The 17,554-nt window shown below is 53.8% G+C and overlaps 7 protein-coding genes across 7 annotated transcripts, besides 6 other annotated features; 4 read left to right on the top strand and 3 right to left on the bottom strand.

The window, feature by feature from the left end:
• Positions 1-16: part of a tandem repeat that runs on past the window's edge.
• Positions 17-46: 30 nt separating this feature from the next.
• Positions 47-105: a tandem repeat.
• A 137-nt stretch (positions 106-242) lies between these two features.
• Positions 243-4,440, top strand: EKO05_0009220 (uncharacterized protein; the record flags this gene model as incomplete). Its single annotated transcript, XM_038941980.1, has 2 exons — positions 243-617; positions 667-4,440. 2 exons carry the CDS (start codon positions 243-245, stop codon positions 4,438-4,440), a joined length of 4,149 nt encoding a protein of 1,382 aa, XP_038795826.1.
• Positions 2,327-2,352: a tandem repeat.
• Positions 4,413-4,429: a tandem repeat.
• Positions 4,441-5,270: 830 nt separating the features above from the next.
• On the top strand, positions 5,271-5,913 carry EKO05_0009219 (uncharacterized protein; the record flags this gene model as incomplete). Its single annotated transcript, XM_038942018.1, has 2 exons — positions 5,271-5,678; positions 5,740-5,913. 2 exons carry the CDS (start codon positions 5,271-5,273, stop codon positions 5,911-5,913), a joined length of 582 nt encoding a protein of 193 aa, XP_038795825.1.
• Positions 5,914-6,107: 194 nt separating this feature from the next.
• Positions 6,108-6,141: a tandem repeat.
• A 258-nt stretch (positions 6,142-6,399) lies between these two features.
• Positions 6,400-6,436: a tandem repeat.
• A 661-nt stretch (positions 6,437-7,097) lies between these two features.
• On the bottom strand, positions 7,098-9,765 carry EKO05_0009218 (uncharacterized protein; the record flags this gene model as incomplete). Its single annotated transcript, XM_059637488.1, has 5 exons — positions 7,098-7,282; positions 7,338-8,594; positions 8,654-9,374; positions 9,423-9,519; positions 9,572-9,765. 5 exons carry the CDS (start codon positions 9,763-9,765, stop codon positions 7,098-7,100), a joined length of 2,454 nt encoding a protein of 817 aa, XP_059493471.1.
• Positions 9,766-10,169: 404 nt separating this feature from the next.
• EKO05_0009217 (8-amino-7-oxononanoate synthase) lies at positions 10,170-11,506 on the top strand (the record flags this gene model as incomplete). The annotated part of the gene is made up of 2 exons (XM_038942176.1): positions 10,170-10,941; positions 10,992-11,506. The coding sequence occupies 2 exons, from the start codon at positions 10,170-10,172 to the stop codon at positions 11,504-11,506; spliced, it is 1,287 nt and encodes a 428-aa protein (XP_038795822.1).
• A 53-nt stretch (positions 11,507-11,559) lies between these two features.
• Positions 11,560-12,819, bottom strand: EKO05_0009216 (Biotin synthase; the record flags this gene model as incomplete). Its single annotated transcript, XM_038942165.2, has 2 exons — positions 11,560-12,516; positions 12,568-12,819. 2 exons carry the CDS (start codon positions 12,817-12,819, stop codon positions 11,560-11,562), a joined length of 1,209 nt encoding a protein of 402 aa, XP_038795821.2.
• A 340-nt stretch (positions 12,820-13,159) lies between these two features.
• Positions 13,160-15,448, top strand: EKO05_0009215 (uncharacterized protein; the record flags this gene model as incomplete). The annotated part of the gene is made up of 1 exon (XM_038946729.1): positions 13,160-15,448. One exon carries the CDS (start codon positions 13,160-13,162, stop codon positions 15,446-15,448), a length of 2,289 nt encoding a protein of 762 aa, XP_038795820.1.
• Positions 15,449-15,992: 544 nt separating this feature from the next.
• On the bottom strand, positions 15,993-17,519 carry EKO05_0009214 (uncharacterized protein; the record flags this gene model as incomplete). The annotated part of the gene is made up of 1 exon (XM_038946728.1): positions 15,993-17,519. One exon carries the CDS (start codon positions 17,517-17,519, stop codon positions 15,993-15,995), a length of 1,527 nt encoding a protein of 508 aa, XP_038795819.1.
• Positions 17,520-17,554: the final 35 nt, after the last annotated feature.

Below are 17,554 nucleotides of genomic sequence, written 5' to 3'. Positions count from 1 at the left end.
CGACGCCGACGCCGACACCTCCGCTCCCACCGCAACACCCGACTCGAGCAGCCAGCAGCCAGCAGCCAGCAGCCAGCAGCCAGCAGCCAGCAGCCAGCCGCCAGCCGCCCAGCCGCCCAGCCGCCCAGCCGCCCAGCCGACCACGTTTCCGCGGAAGCGCCCACTCGAACCCCGTGGCGACTTGTAGCATCTGACCCTAGGTGAATACATCTCAGCTTTCTCCCACCCCCTCCGCGCAGCACATGGAGCATGAGCGCCCAACTGGACACGACACACGACTGTCGGCGTCCCCAGCTCCCGCGCCCGCCCGCCATGCTGAACAGCGATCTAACGGCGCATCTTGGCCTGTGGCAGTTGCGGAAACTGTTATGGCAGAGCAGGTCACCAACCATCATGTGGTAAAGGAAGCACAGTCGGTGGCACGCCCGGCGTCCATCGACGACACTGCATCGACTCCCAGCCCCTCTGCCGCCCACGGCGAGCTGCCACCGCCCCCAGCGACGACCAACAGCACCGCCGCCGACGCCCCCTCTACCTCTTCGAATGCGACGCCCGCAGCAGCAGCCTTGGCAGCCGGCGCGCAGGCCTCGGCAGACGGCCACGCCCAGGCGGCCACGGTAAGTGTGGAGGCTTGTCGCGACCCTGGTCCTTCACTAAGAATGCTAGGCCCCCAACCACGTGAAGCAGTCAGGCTCGGCACCCAAGGACGCAGGCGAAGCGCTACCAAACGGCGACGCCGCTGATCGATCGGGAGCCGAGTCTCCGCACATCAATGGCGAAGCCATCAGCGGCTCAGACACAGACATCAGCCGCCCTGGCAGCGTCGATCCCACAAAGCAGGATACCGCACACGCTCGATTGAGCTCCATGAAGAAGCCTGCAGCCTTCAAGTCGGTGTCCGTGACGAAGAGTTTTCTGGCCAAGTCCGCCGCCTCGACGCCTTCTGCCTCCCCAGGCCTAAAGCCAGCGCCAGCAGTACAGCCTCCGACCTCGACGTTACTGACCGCAAAGCCTCGCCTCGTTGCCAAGTCAGGCGCCGCGAACACGCCGCGAACCCTCGGAAAGACGAATGGCGCAGGAGCAGGGCCGGACGCGAGCAAAGTGTGGAACAAGAACCAGCCGGTACCCCCACCGCCGCCGAAGCAATACACGGACGAGGAGCTCAAGCAGCAGTATGGCATCCATCTCGCCACACGTCTGCCCATGGACGAAGCTGGCAAAGAAGCAAAGTGGGCTGATATCGACGACGACGATGGTGACTGGGCTCCAGACACGGTCGAGTGGATGGACGGGACAAAGTCGTCCGTCACGGCGCCCGAGAACCAGCCACCGCCGCCAGTCGAGGAACCGCCGAGGCCCACCGTTCTCGCGAGACCAGAGACAGCGGCCGATGCGCCCAAACCGTCTGGGCCTGCGCCTACGAGCGCGCCAAAGCAAAGTGTTACAGGTGCGCCCAAGACCATTCTGAAGCCTGGTGGACACGTGCAATCAGGCACCACGAAAACCAGCCTCGTTCTGAAGGGCCAGCCCGAGAAGCCCACGCTTGTAGCCAAGCCGTCCACCGGAGGCCCTGCCAAATCACCATGGGCTGTTCTGCCTCCCGTCGAGAAGGCCTCCCCGTTGCAAATGACCCCGCCAACGCAGCAGCAACCTACGAATCACCGTTTCTCTACACAAGACCAGCGAGCTTACGAGCCTATGCCGCCACATCCTGGCAGGGAGATTGCGCCCGACGACTTCAACCGTACATGGCGCGAAGAGCGAGGCGGGCGTGAGCTGTTCAACTCGCAGAACGGCCGTTACGAGCCTGTGAATGACGCACGGCGAGGCTCTTTCCGCGACTCGGGCTACAGACAGCAGCAACATCCGTCTCTTCTGCAGAGATCATCGCATGATGGCCCAGCGGAGCCCTCTTCAGCCTTCCAGACTTCTAGGTCGAGCGGGGATATGCCATCCTGGGGTAGGAGACGGACTTCCTCCAACGTCAGCGGAGGACCTGGACGCCGCATGTCGTTCGATCGACGAGGTCCCGAATTTTCCAACGCCATCTTGGACGAGGAACACCAGGCTGCGCCTTCAATCAACGGAGCAGAGCCTGCAAGCAACGAAGCATCGCGTCAGTCTTCTCTCGCGCAAGCCGCATCCCCTCACGTAACCCAAACGCATCCAGCTGCACCCCAAGACCCGGTCCCCCCACCTGTGAATGAAGCCCCACCCACAGCAAACGCTGCTCCTACCATGGAAGATCAGGTCGAGGCGCAGAAGCGCATGATGGCGGACAAAATCGAACGCGCTCGGCTCAAGAAGCAGCAGCAGCTGGAGGCTGAGAAGAAGGAAGAAGAGGAAAAGAAGGCCCGTATCGCAAAACGACTCGCAGCTCTGGGTGAGGCGCCTAAGCCAAAGGCGAGTGAGAAGTCTCCGTCGCCCGCCGTCGGACGGTCTCCACAAAAGGTCGATGCTGCACTTGCTCCTGTGCAATCACCTCCAAAGCCCCCTGTCCCATCGAGCGATGGCGAGGTTGCTCAGTATGGTATGATGAAGGTCCACCAATCCCACCCGGTGAAGAAGCCCTCGCCGGTTTCTCAACCAGCGAAACTTGTTGAACCTAAGCCAAACGCCCAAGACGATACGCAGGTCAGGCTACCACTGTCATTGGATGCAGCCCCTACGCTGCCGTTTGACTCAAATCGTAGCCACGGAAGAAAGGCAGCAGAGCATTCACGAACGCTAGCGGAGGGCACGGCCCCCCAAGGGACCAAGCCAACGCAACCTGCCTGGCAGCCGGGCCCAGGCTCACAAACTCGAGGCGGTTGGACTTCACAGGTCTGGGGCTCAGCGCAAACAAGAGATCGAAATCTCGGAAACGGAATGTTCGACTCGGGCTTTCACCGTGGACAGCCTCGCTCTGGCACACAGCAGCAATTGCCCACGCAACCTTCTTCTGCACCGATTGCACCGATTGGGGTTGATCCTGCACCACCATCTGTCTCCCACACAGTCAAGATGCCGCTCTCGTCGCAGCCAATTCACCCTCCATCTAGACAAATGCCAGCACAAGCAGTACCAGGTCCAATCGCGCCTCCTTCAGACAACAAGTGGGGCAACTTCGCGGCTCACATTGCCCGTGATGATGCAAACATGGTCGTCAAGGCACGTCAAGACAGGGACCGCATGGGTGGTGAGTCATTCCGTCCTGAGCTGCGGGAAACATACAAGGACCAGCGAGGCAAAGCCCAAACTGTAGTGCACAGCACAGTTGCCGGTAGTGCTACCGTGGAAGGTGGCGCCAATGCTAGGGTCTCTCCTGCAGGATCTGAGCTCAAGTTGCGAGATGAAGCTGTCAAGTCTTCCCACGACGGCTCACCACAACAGCCTCTCGTGCAAGGTACTCCACTACAGCAGACGGGTGGCTCGCGCTCTTCACGTTTTTTCCCTCGACCGATCGAGACGTCTTTGCAGGCACCAGTCACTGCATCAAACAAAGCGGATTCGCCCCCACCTCCTCCTGAGACGGAGACTCATCCAGTCTTCGCTGACAGCGTATCTGGCCATCCGTTAGTCAGGCTGCCCAGGCCTTCGCCTGTTGTTCGTCTGCCGAAGCCTGCTCAGGACCCTGTAGACGTCCCAGTTAGTATGCCTCCGCGCGGACATCATGGACCTGGCGCTCGCCCTCTGGCTATGAATCCTGAGTGGCAGGCCCGATTCAACAAGCTTCTCGACAAGCCCGCTGCCGTTGACACGGGATCAAATGCTAGGCCTCTGGCTGTGGTACCAGTAGCGTTACCTGCAAGACTGAGTGCACTTGCTGTCGCTGCCTCCAGCAAGGCCTCCCTCGACGTCCGTGGTCCCACTGGATCTGCAACTGTCTCTCTGCCCAACGCTGTTTCTAGGAAGAACTCCGGCCGTGACAGCAGTCGTGGGACCTTCACTCGCGATGGCACTGCTGCACTGTTTGAGGATAGAGAATTTGGGTCGCTACCTACTGTGAGACTGCCCAAGGTGCCTCACTTGAGCGCGAACGAGCCAGCCATCACCCTTCCCAAGGACGACGTATACACGCGGCTTATCAGGAAAGAGAACCCGTTCACGACTAAGAGACTGGACGCTTTCGACTTCGGTGCTGGCAGTGAGATCGACGTCATCGTTCGTTTGGCACACATGAAGGCGCCCATTACCAAGACCATGCCGAAGCCGCGCCGTGGCAAGGGTAACGGCCCTTACAATAAGCCCAAGCGCAACGGCACTCCTACTGGACCCCAGACTGGTGGCCCGAAGGAACGACCGCGCAAGCCATCGCAGCAGGGTCATGGAGAGCGTACCGACAGCTCTCCCAGGGTTCACTTACCCAGTACCTGGCCGGCCAACTCTCGTCCTACTACCACGGCGCCTAAACGCGAGTCCTGGGCTCAGCGTGCTGCTGCTGCTGCTGTAGCGCACTAGGCTTGGAATCAGCATCAGCCGGCCTCATCGGCTACATTTGGGTATCGGCGTCATGCATCTCGCAACATCCACTTGTCTCAGTGGAAAATTTGCACGGAATTATCAGTCGTTATCGAAATTTCGACAAGTCGGCTGCCCAACTGTGTAGGCTTACTACATCATGATATTACGGAGTGTACTTGGTTGTTTTGGGATTCATTGTTCTCCAGACAGCGTGTCATGCTAGATTCTTACTTTCTTCACAGCAGTACATATTGCGACTCTTGGACCACAACGCTTTGGTGGACCTTAAGGCCGCTTCTCTGCGACTCCTTCTTTCTGCCTCCATCAATTCATCTACTCTTGCCTCGGCGCAGGACGCGGGTGTCATGATTGATGAAAGCTACGTGCGAAATGCGATGGAATGCGGATAGACACCTGTACTCCGAGTAATACCAATCGAAACACTTCAATTGTCGGTTTGCAGATGCTGTGATGTGCTTGCCTTCTTGAATACATACGTCACACCTCGTCGCTTTTACCCCGCTACGAACAGCTTCCATTACAATCCAATTGGCATTCTGTTACAGGTACAGCTTCCGTCGAAGGATTAGTTTCTCTCGCGTTCAGTTCAATATCAAATGACAAATCCCCAGCACTCAAGTAGTGAACTACGGATAATGGTTTAGCCTATGATGTAATCACCGTCGGTAGAACGCTTTACTCGAACACCCTACAACCGCACGTCGACATCAGAACACGTACAAAAACGCTGATCCTCGAAAAAAAAGAGTCAACATCCATATCAAAAAACGTAGGTCTCTAATCTGCACACACTTTCCAGCGCAGGAATGTCGAGCCAACCCTCCATCATCTTCCCCACACACTTCGCACCAGGCACAACCGATAACTTCGTCTCCAACGAAATCATCGCCAAAGACATAACCGCAGCCCAAATCTGGGAGCAGCTAGCCGACATTTCCCAATGGGAATCGTACTACAAGAACTGCGCGCACATCACCGTTCCAGACGAGGGCGCGCAGCTGGAAAAGGGCCGCGTGTTCAAGTTCAGCACGTTTGGGTTTCCCCCGCTGGCTTGCAGCGTCGCCGAGAGCGTTGAGCCGAGTCGAAGCCAGGAGGGCCGTTTGGCGTGGAAGAGTAGGACGCCTGAGGGTTTGGAGGTTTATCATGCGTGGCTGGTGCAGGATCTTGATGGTGGGAGGGTGCGGGTGTTGACGCAGGAGAGCCAGATTGGGCCGGTGAGTCTTGCCGTCGTTTGGTTTGTTCCCCATGTGTGCGTACGCTGCTGATGCGGTTCAGGTGTTTGCCGAGTGGAGCGTGCAGAAGCCGAATAAGATGCTGCTGGGCCACCAGGACTGGTTGGATGGCCTGGTGAGCAAGATCCGGGGTGAGCAGATTGGTGAGACGAATCTGGAGAAGATTGACTTTCCGGTTAGACAGTTGGGTGAGAAGGAGGTCAGGAAGGCTGCTTGAAGAAAAGTACACACGCCAAATTTACGAGTTACAGACTATAAACTACAGCAGCTCTCCCACCTCGCGGCTTCGCGACAGCCCATTTCCATACCTCAATAGTACAATCCACACCCCTCCATCCCACCGCATCCTTGCACTCCCTGCTCAACCATCCATTCCCCATGCACACCGTGACCCTGATTACCATCCCACAATCCACCTCCACCTCCACCTCCACCTCCACCTCCAGTACAGTACCCCCGCATCAAAAAGTTCTCACAGCGCCCTTGCTGCCTCAAACAACCCTCTCCGCAACCATACCCATCCTCATCAGACACATACCGAACCTGCCGCCTCACCGCTTCTGCCTGCTGCGAAGACCCACAACCCATGCCCCACGGCGCCGCAGCATACGCTGATGTCTCGGGGATGTACGCACACTGGCATTGTTGATAGGGGTGGTGTCCGCATGGCAGCGTGCATTCGAAGTTAGGGAGCTGGGCAAAGTGCTGTTGTTTCTGTTGTTGCTGCTGTTGTTGTGGCTCGGATGGCCAGGCTTGCTGATACTCACCACTCTGTTGTGGGAGATAGGTTTCCATAGGCCAGGGCTCGAGAATTCGCTCGTGCTCGTGTGCCGGGGGGGAGGGGAGGGCTGGCTGGGTGTATTTTTTGCTTTGAGGGTGTAGTGCTTGTTGGACAGGGGCGTTATGTGAGGGCGGTCTTGCGATCTTGGGGATTGCTGGGTCGTTCGATGTTGAGGACCCCTGGGCTGATCTGTTGGGCGCGTTGATAGTGTCTGGTTCGAGTGTCATGGCTGATGATGTGGCCATCAGAGCAGCGAATTCGAAGAGAGCGTCTACAGCGTTCATCTTGGGGGAGGTGAAAACCAAGGGTTCAGCTGGTGAGTTGTCGTGAAGCATTGAGGCAAGACACACTGCAGTGCCAGAGATCAGGACACTAAGCGATCTGAGAATGGCAATATCTACAATCTCCGTGTTCAATACATCGCAGACATGTCGTACAAAACTGCAGCGTACATGACGGGTGTAACAAAACACGTCCAAGAGCTGCATCTACCAGCAACTGCCTAGTCAGGTACATCGCCGTACGAGCACTGCCCCAACCAAGTATATCAACTGTAGACCATCTGCGGGTAGTCTGCCGTGCAGCACATGATGCAAACACGAACGGGGATACAACCCAGCCTATCGAGTCATCGCGTCCAGCTTCTCCTTGAACCTTTCTTCGACTCTTTTTACCTGGCATTGTACCGTCGTCATGCTTGTCATTAGATAAATGACGTTGCCAAGGATGCGAGAGTGGATGCTGAGTTTGTTGTCTTCGGAGAGGAGCGAGTCGCGGAGCCCTACAGCTGCCGAGGACGTATAGCCTGCCAAGATTAGTCGTGTCTCCAGTAAGATATGTCCGAAATGGTGTAGACTTACCGGCTCCGGAGTTGTCCTTCAGCGACACAGCTAGCACAGAGCCGAGTGCGTTGACATGCTCGACGTGCTTGTGCTGTGAGAGGTCGGTGACGAAGTCTTTTGACCAGAAGCTCCAGATATGGGAGTCTTGCACGGGCCGCTGTGGGTGAATGCTCCGTTCCTTGCGCTCCTGCGTTGTTTGTACGATCTGGGCTTGCGTGTCTTTCCAGTCGTTTTTGAAGTCGCGCCACCCCTTGCTCTTCTGTAATTCGCCCATCTTCTGCAGACTCACATTGGCAACATGGCAGCCGATGGGGTGCGCGGTGTAACTGTGACCGTGGAGCAAAGCTTCAGACTTTTCGTCGCCATAGAAGGCCTGGAAGATTGAGTCGCTGGCCGCTGTGATGGACAGCGGAAGCAGACCGCCTGTAAGCAGTTTGGCGTGGACTGAAATGTCAGGGTGAACATCGAGGTACGAGGCAGATGAGAAGCGTCCCAGACGGTACAGGCCGGTAAAGACTTCGTCAAACATGATAGGTAACCCGGTCCAGGCGTGTTCGCCCTCGATCGCTGGAGACGCAGCATCGGAAGATGTGGAAAAGTTGTAACGACGCACGACGCGCGCAAGGCTTTGCTGGAACAGGGGGTCCACAAAGATCATTCCACCGGCGCCCAGGATCACAGGCTCCATGACAAGCGCACCGAACTTCCTGCCCTCTTCTTTAACAAGTTTGTCTAATGTCTTCTCGATGTATGTTTCGTATCGCGGCGAGTGCCCTCTGGCCTGGAGGTCGAATATATCATCCTGATTGGCGAATTGTTGTGCAGGTCCAAATTCTTCTTCCATGCCCGTGGGTACCTCGACAACCCAACGGCCATTCTTCAGCTTGAAGGTTGGGTAATCAAACCAGTAGCCGCGTCCTCGATACCAATCGACTTTCTCGTTGAAGACGCATGGCTCCGACGCATCCATCGCACCAATGGTATCGCCGTGGTAGCTACCCTTCAGTCCCAACACGCCAATAGTCTCCTTGGAGCCATCCCAGCCGTAGTGTTTGCACGCTGCACGGACACCCATCTTTATTCCAACTTCGGTTGCCGTACTTCCGTCGTCAGTGTAAAAGACTTTACTCAGCCGAGGGTTCTGCAGTCCTTCAAGTAGGTGTTCGGCTAGCGTCAGTGCCGGCTCGTGTGTTGCTCCTGCAAACATGATGTGCCCGTAGCGACCCGCTGCGTACGCTGCCTCAAGTGCCAAGCGAGGATTGCCATGCCCCAGACCTGTCAAGACGGTCAGCACATTTACAAATTTTACGAGGCGGACAGATCTGATGACTTGCCTTGTGTCCACCAACTCGCAGAACCATCGAATGCTGGATACAACATTGGTAAAGCATCGCCGCCGCTTTGGTCTCCTTTGAGAACACTCTTGACTTGGAAGTAATCGCCATGTGCAGAATCGAAGACAAGGACATCATCTGCTTTCTTGACGTGTTTGTGTTGTGTGAAAGGATGCCATATTGTCTTGTGTGTTCGCGATGCCATACTGTCTATATTTCGTATCCGCTCATTATGTCGGTCAATGATACGTTCTGCAACCTTGGAAACCTCTGGATCTGCGGATACCGACATGTAGTAACTTTTCATCAACACGTGTTCCTCAGTCTTCGGTATGCCGTCGAGGTTATTAGGAATCCAAGGGATGCTAAACACGGGAATGCCCATTTTGCCGAAATATTCCATCAGATAATCGCCGTTTTGATACTTACTCTTGTCATCAAAACAAACCACGGCATTGAGGTCGTAGCCTCTTAATATAAGTGATTCCGCAGCTGAGATGGTTGATGAGATACCTCCAAGCTTGTGATCGCCGACAAGGACTGCTGGGAGTCGCAGAGATCTGTAGATATCCGCTTGTGGCGTTCCTGATGGTCCTGGGCTCAAGACGCCCCCAGCTGTTTCCACAATACCGAAGCCCCAGGCTTCTGTTTTGTTTTCGATTGCAAAGGCGCTGTCCCGAAGTTGGCGATGGAGTTTATGATTGAGATCATTGTCACCGGGCTGGCACTATTAATCCAGAGACATGAGAGGTGGGAGCGTATTTCTCACAATATCTTTTGAATCTCGAGCTGCCAAGTGAGGACTAACAGGGTCCTTGAACTGGTACAGGGTTGAGACACTCTGACCTGTGTACCTCCGTACATAGCTGACTGGTGTTAGCCATGCGCACAAACTGCACCAGAATGCAGCAAACTAACTTGTCATCTCGATCGCTGTCAGGCCCGGTCGAAACAGGCTTTATATACTGAACTCGGTATTTGATCTTCTTTAGTCCATCTCTGAGGCGCAAACCGAGGAGCGTTGAGAACACAGTCTTCCCAACATCTGTGTTAGCGCCGTATATTTGCACTGCGATGTATTTCCTCCATAGTCCCGCGGGCACTCTCGACATTCTCGTGACGGGAGAACCAGATACAGTGCAATTGACACGGATCCGTAGTGTTTCGTGATCGAAGCAGAGAGCTGACTTGGGGGATTTGAGTTTCGGTTCAGTCTAGAGCTAAAAAGGCAAAGCTCGGTTCCTTCGGTCCCGTCCCTACAAGGGTAAAACCCCACATCCTTCGACCTACATGCTCGATACGCTCAACCGATTTCGGACCGTAGCGGTTACCCGAGGTCTTAGGAAGGAGAAGGTTTGACTCAATGAGTGTGTCAAGATCTCGGCCTGCCGTCTGACAATTGCCTCTTGCGCCCGTGGGTCTAGCAACCGTCTTTACCCACCTTGGTGGAGCAACTTACGCTAGCGTCCAGGTCGGCAGGAACATTTGGGCTCGGTCTGAGCAATCAACCTCGGTGATGGCAATGAAGAAAGAGACGGATGGCAACAAAGAGAAGAGGCCTCTCGATACCAGGATGCAGTATCTGCTTGACAGACGACGCAAGAGCTCGACACTACGCAACTTGACCCTGCCCAAATCTGGCCAAGTCGATTTCTCTTCTAACGACTTCCTCTCGCTATCAACCAACGCTCGCCTAAAGCAAGCATATCTCCATGAGCTTCAACAGTCACAACTGCCCCTCGGTAGCGGAGGTTCGCGACTGCTAGACGGAAATTCGCCCTATGCCGAGGCATTGGAACACGACATCGCCAATTTTCACGGTGCTGAAGCAGGATTACTTTGGAATAGCGGCTTCGATGCAAACGCTGGCTTTTTCTCGTGTGTACCACAGCCTGGTGATGTCATTGTCTTCGATGAGCTTGTGCACGCAAGTGTGCACGATGGAATGCGGCTGTCGAGAGCCGCACAAACAGTGCCTTTCGAGCATAATTCAATAGCGGACTTGCGGAAAGTGTTGCAAGAGGTGACCGAGCTGCCGAGTAGAAGCAATGTGTTCGTTGCTGTGGAATCAATTTACAGTATGGATGGCGATGTCGCGCCTTTGCAATTGATCGTCGACACTGTCACAGAAATGTTGGGCGAAGGAATAGGACATGTGGTTGTCGATGAAGCACATTCGACAGGAGTTTTAGGGCACGAGGGAAGAGGTCTTGTCTGTGAACTCGGCCTTGAGAAGCACGTTTTTGCACGGTTGCATACATTTGGCAAGGCACTGGCCGGCAATGGTGGTAGGTCATGCACCACATAGACTTGGTGATCTCATGCTAACAACGAAAAGCTATCCTTCTTGGTTCTCACACCCTTCGTCACTACCTGATCAACTACGCGCGACCTCTGATCTACACAACGTTCTTGTCGTATCCATCTTTGGCGCTTATACGATGTTCATACCAACTACTCCGTGCAGGGGGTACAGTGCCTTTACAGGCGCATTTGCATCAACTGACAGAATTTTTGTTCAAGGCTATGCATCAACTGCACGTCACTTCAGCTGCAGCGCGGAGCCTATTGAGCATACCAAGTGCGTGTCCGCAGTCGCCGATATTTGCAGTACAGCTACAGCAACCGAGAGACCTAGCCAAACACCTACAAGAGAAGGGCATGATGGTTAGAGCGGTCGTAGCACCAACAGTACCGCTCGGAACAGAGAGGATCAGGATTTGCCTACATGCAGGCAATACAGTGGATCAAGTCGAGGTGCTAGTCGGTGCACTCGAAGAGTGGTGCAAGAGACAATTCAAAGAGACGGATAGGAACAACCAACCAACAATGCAGATGAGAGCTCGGCTGTAACTTGATCCTATACTCTATAGCCGTTGCTGGCTTTTTGGTTGGGACGAGAAAATCTATACAGCTGCAGGAGCCTGCTCCGCTTCTTTGACTGCCTCAATGCCAATGTTTTCGTTCTTGCGAACCTCTCCAATTGTCTCCTCCATGGCCATCGGCCTCAGACCCCATCGTTCAAACATAGCCTTGTCCTCCTCCCAACCGTTGCAAGCAGTGGTAAGCATCTTCTCACCGGTGAAGATAGCGTTGGCGCCAGCTTGGAAACACATGATTTGCTTCTCCTCACGCATAGTGTGACGACCGGCTGCTAGGCGGATGATTGTCTTTGGCATGACCAGTCGTGCAGTCGCAATGGTACGCAGAATAGCGTCGAAGGAGACTGATTGGGTTTCGCCAAGTGGCGTGCCCTTGATGGGTACAAGTGCGTTGACAGGGAAGGACTCGGGGTGTGCTGGAAGCGTGGCAACAGTGTGGACAAGACCGACGTGGTCCTTGGCTTTCTCGCCAAGTCCGAGGATACCTCCGGTGCAGACATGGATACCGGCTTCTTGAACGTTTTGGATGGTCTTAAGGCGCTCGTCGTATGTTCGAGTTGTGATGACACTGGGGTAGTGCTCGCGGCTGGTGTCTACGTTATGGTTGTACGCTGTCAGGCCAGCCTGCTTCAGCTCTTTGGCTTGTTCAGCATCGACCATGCCAAGCGTAACACACGCCTCCATGCCCATCTCTCTTACACCCGTGATCATGGCCTTGATGTTTTTCAGGTTGGTCTTGCGACCCCTCATGTCACGCCATGCGGCACCCATACAGAACCGCGAGCTGCCGTTTTCTTTGGCGACACGTGCCGCCTCCAGTACAGACTCCACAGAGGAAAGCTTGGTAGCCTTCAGACCAGTGTCGTATCTGCTGGATTGCGCGCAGTATGAACAATCCTCACTACAGCCACCAGTCTTGATGTTCATCAGAGTACACATTTGGATAGCAGCTGGATCATGGAAGCGCTGGTGTACTGAAGCCTGTTTGAATGGTTAAGTCAGCACTCCAAATTCGATTGTAGTTAAACATACCGCCGCATATGTCAGCTTGATCAGTGGAGTATTGTAAACCTCCGCAATTTCTTCTCTTGTCCAGTTGGTCCTGGGTCCAGCTGCTCTGACGGCATCTTCGAATACCGACGATTTCCGTGTTGGCGGGGTAACTTGTTGGGTCTCGGAGTCAATTGGGGTGTCCAGGACGGTACTGAAAGGACGAACAAACTGCTGTGTACGAGCTGAGCTCAATCCAAGGCCAATTGGCCTCACGAGTATTCTTTGTGCCATACTGGAGCTCTCAAGTGTGTCTGTGGAAAGTACATGCAGGACAGTCAACAAATACTCCTCGGTCAACTGGAGACGGGTGACGGTCATTTACGAACCTCCGTCAGCGCGCATCTTATTGGTGGCCCCTTCTGGAACCGCGGACGTGGGGCAAGTACCCCTGCATAGCCAGACCGCGTCTCATCCAACCAACAATTCACGCAAGCTATGTGCACATCGCGACGCGATTTCCCATGTGTCGCTTTGAGCTGTTAAGTTTGCTCATAGTGTTTGTCCAGCGTATCACTGTGCGTAACCGCAGAAAACAGGCTCCGACAACGGCCCCGCCTTTGTCGTCGCTCCCATGCTCCACGAAATCCTCCTCTCGCTCTCCGGACATCCATCCGCACTTTTCGAACCCCAGCAAGGTTCCACGCACGTGACTTCCACCGCGAACCGCTTGCTGTCACCCCCGGAAGCGGAGCTGCTGGCCACAATTGGCCATCTGTCTCGATTGCACCGGAAGACACGCGACCATGTTACGAGAGTTGCAAATTCTCACCCATCCACTGTGTGTCGAGCAGCAGCTACTGCCATAACCTCGTATCATCTGGACAACTTCCAACGCAAGATTCTCGATGTCGAGAGCCAAATACTGAAGCAAGATGCGTCACTTGTTGGAGCATACAATATTGTGCCGCTGGCCGGCATCGTTGGCGAATTTTCCGGATGGGTCAGGCTGATGGAATGGCTATGGGACATCAGCAACTTCATGCTGCCTCTGGAACCACCGCCGAAAAGTGAGAAGATCAGCCGAAAAACAGCCTCAGGTTCCGAGCTCATTGACAAGCTGCGAACAGAAGCTCAAACAGGATACCCGGATATCGAGGAGGCGGCCCATTACTTGAGCAAAGTTGCAGAGACAGCATGGCTACGGCAATTATCGACATGGCTCCTGTATGGCCGCTTGCCGTCTTTTGGTGCCTCCGACTTTTTCATTGCTCAGGAGGATGAAGACTCAACCGAAGTCTCCCTCGTAGCCCGGAACAGACTGTTACCCAAGTTTGTTACACGACAGACCGCTCTATCTATTATGTTTGTGGGGAAGTCGCTCAATCAGATACGATCATTGCCATCGACATCAAAGGCAAAGGCAGCTACGACGCAGATATCAGAGCTCGAGCTTCTACCGGTCCATGTGCAATATCTTTCTCAGGTGCCAGCGCCAATATCTTCGGCAAAATTGTCAGAAGTCATTGCAAACATCCGGACATCACTTTCACGCAACTTGCTTCAACATCTGCTACCTCGTGAGAAGATAGTCGAGACTCTAAATGTACTGTATCAGTTCTTCCTTCTTGGCAGGGGCGAGTTCGCGATGGTCTTGATAGCAGAGGCTGATGAGAAGTTATCATCTCGACATCGTGGCCCACAGTCAGCCAAATCTGGACCATCTATCAAAAGCCTATTACTAAAAGAAGCCGAGATAAATCAAACTCTAGCACGGTCACTGTCAGTTCTGTCAACTCTGGGTGGCGAAGACGACCACATCGATGATATCCTGGATGCCGCATCAGATGTCTTACATCTTGACGTGCACAGTGCATCAGGTCATCGCCCTGGTACACCTGGTCGTGCGAAAGACGTCGAGTCCGCGTTACCGCAAATTCCGAATATGTCGTTCGATGAGCTATTGTTGTCAGTGCCTGTCTCTCTTGGCATGGACATTCTATCGCCTCTCGATTTGTTCATCACCAAGGCCGACGTAGATGTTTACTCGTCAATCAACAACTACCTACTCGCTATCAGACGTGCCCATCTCCACTTAGCTCAACTGTGGCGGCACAGTACAATTCGGCGTGATCATCCTTGTCCCCCAGGCTATCAGTACAGCAATTCGTCACATGGAAAGGCAATACTCAAACGTCGGCGTCAGCGAACGAACCAGAGATCACGAAACATGCGGAATATCTGGGCGACGTGCCGCGCTGCCATCTTCTTCTTAGCTGAAAGTGAGGCTTACTTTCAAGGCGAGGTGGTGCAAGAATCCTTCAAAACATTCTTGGACTGGGTGCAAGGACCTCGAAAACGACGACACGATGAGACTCGACCGACAACGCCAGATAGACCGCCCACCCGAGAACTGGGTGAAACGCAGATTGAGAGCAGCGTGCAGCAGCAACATGACCCAGAGGCGCTCGCTTTTGCACATCGTCATTTCTTAGCTTCTGTGGCATACTCTCTCCTCATTACCGACGGCATTTTCACCAAAACGCTGCGCACTTTCTGCACCCATGTGGATGACCTCGTCGCACACATTACGCGCCTCCAGTCAATCCAGCAAAACCTCGATCTTGAGGAAGACGAAGGCGTCGAAGATTTCTCGCAGAACTACAAGAAGGAAGAAGTTGATGTGAATCTGGAGATGAACCGCGCAAGAAAGAGACTTGACAGTGATCTCAAAGCGCTCGTTGAGCGGCTGAGAGAGATTGATAGCGAGAGGATCGGTGCGAGCGGACCACGACCCACGAATGCTTTGAACCATAGTGAGGGGAAATACGAACCACTTCGAGTTGGTGGTATCGATCGACTGCTGATGAAGCTGGACTGGGGCGTGGAGGATGTTGAAGAGGAGCACGAAGACCTTCTGTAGTCACGATGTATCACCAATATACCCTATCAATCCACATGTAGCCTAGCGATATATGTTGCACTCGAACCCCGTAATCTTAATCAGTCATATAATTCATGGATTTCATGAGGTACACACGCCTTTCAGCCAATGGTCGCAGCTGCTACGAAACCGCCGCCATGCAACGTCTTCTCCTTTAGCTTCCGCATCCATGCTCCACCACACCAAATCCAGTCTAATGCTATACATGCTTGGTGTAAATCTCAATGTGTTCCCCATGATACTGATGGCGCAAAAAAAGGAGTGGAGTGTGAGCAAAATTGAACAGGGATGATTCACTACAGATATCGTGGCATCCAATCTTTCACCGCTATTTCGGGGCGCGACCGTTGACTTCTTGGGCTTTGGTCGATACAAACACACTGGTGAAAGCGCTCGATCATAACAAGGACTTCAGTCTCGACACGAAAGCGAATAAGACAACATTCGTGCACACCCTTGTTGCAGGCTTTTGCAGAAGATTTTGTGTTCAATGAGGATCGACTATAGTGGGTGTTCCGATGCATTAGTCTTGGGGCAGCAGATCAGTCCTTCCTTTGAACTGACACCTCTCAAGTCTCTCTTTGCTGATGAGGAAACTCTTCGGAAACCAGTCTAGACCGTCTGTGCTGCCATGATTCTCTATCATTTTGACAAGAGCCTCCGCCGACTTCAAGCACAATACCATGCCATGTCCGTTGAAGCCTGCTGATATCCAAAGGTTCTTGTGGGGGACTGATATTGTGGACGTCTCGGCATCATAAGGATCAAGTCGATAATCCATATTTCCCGGCACTTTCCCCACGAAAGGTCTCCCGTCTGCCGTCGCACCCATGATCCCAGACCACTCCTGAACCACCCGTTTCGAGACCTCTACTTCACTGGTCTCGCCCCAGTTAGTTGAACCAAAGTAACCAACCAGACTCTCATGTAGGTACTTCGAGATGTTCGAATTGAGCAAGCTGTCATCAACAGTACCAAATTCACTGGCTCCTGCATCCTGCAATCGGCCAAGGCCACCACCAATGACGATGTGCTGGCCACCATCCGGAAGAGGTCGCGGGATCATGTATTCATACCCATTCTTGTAGATGAAAGAGAAAGTCGTTGGTAGTGGTGATGGCAGTTTCGATGTTGTCCCGGGTCTCTGAGCTGTGATCTGCCCTCGCATTGGGACGATTGCACCTTGAAGCGTATGTTCAAGGTAGGGTGTGTAACCGTTTGTGGCCAAAATCAGATTTCGCGCGTTGAACGACTTATGCGGTGTGATCACCTCCCATACAAAGTCGCTATGGGATCTTGAAAGGGCGATCTTGTGGACGGGCGTGTGTGTGCAGATCTGGAGGCCTTTCTTGACGCACTCAGCCAGCACGCCAGTAGTAAAGCGGTACGCATGCACTCTGCCAGCGATATACTCGAATGCCCCAGCCACTGTCTCCTCGTCTTCAACGACACGATTTTCGTTGACAGCGTTGACCTTGAAGTGCTCGCTCACTGTCTCCACATTCTCCCGGATGTTGTACCACGCCATACGTCCTTCCCTTAACTCATCTTCGTTTGCATCGGCGCGCAATGCATAGATTGCGAGTTTTCCTGACTCAAAGGTGGGTTTATCGTAGATGATGTCGACAGTCTTACACAACTTATTCTCGCAGTCGATTTGAAGTTCGTTCGCTATTCGATGTGTTTCGATGATGTTGTCGTATTCTAGTCGTGCAATGCTCAACGCCTCTTCTTTTCCAAGCTCTTCAGTATGCTGTGTATAGGACCTATAGCTTGCTGCTTTTGTATGACCTCCATTGCGGCCCGTGGCTCCGCTGCATATCTCGCGCGCTTCCAACATCATGATGCGTGCATTCTTTCGGACTTTGAGCAGGTTGTAGGCGATCATGGTGCCTGATATACCCGAACCTATGACTATGTGGTCATAGGGCTCATGACATTCATCTTCGCCATGATTGACGTCTGCGAGTGGAGATTTCGGATCATGCCAGTAAGACGATATTGGGTCAGGCACTGGGAGGCCAACAGGTACACGAGAGCGTTCTTCCATGGTTGTGCCAAGTAAGGCTATAGAGAATGTTTATT

The sequence above is a fragment of the Ascochyta rabiei genome, chromosome 16 (genome assembly GCF_004011695.2).
Source record: "Ascochyta rabiei chromosome 16, complete sequence".
NCBI lineage: Eukaryota > Fungi > Ascomycota > Dothideomycetes > Pleosporales > Didymellaceae > Ascochyta > Ascochyta rabiei.
Note: the sequence above shows the minus strand (reverse complement) of the source record. Positions and strands in the feature narration are given on the sequence as shown.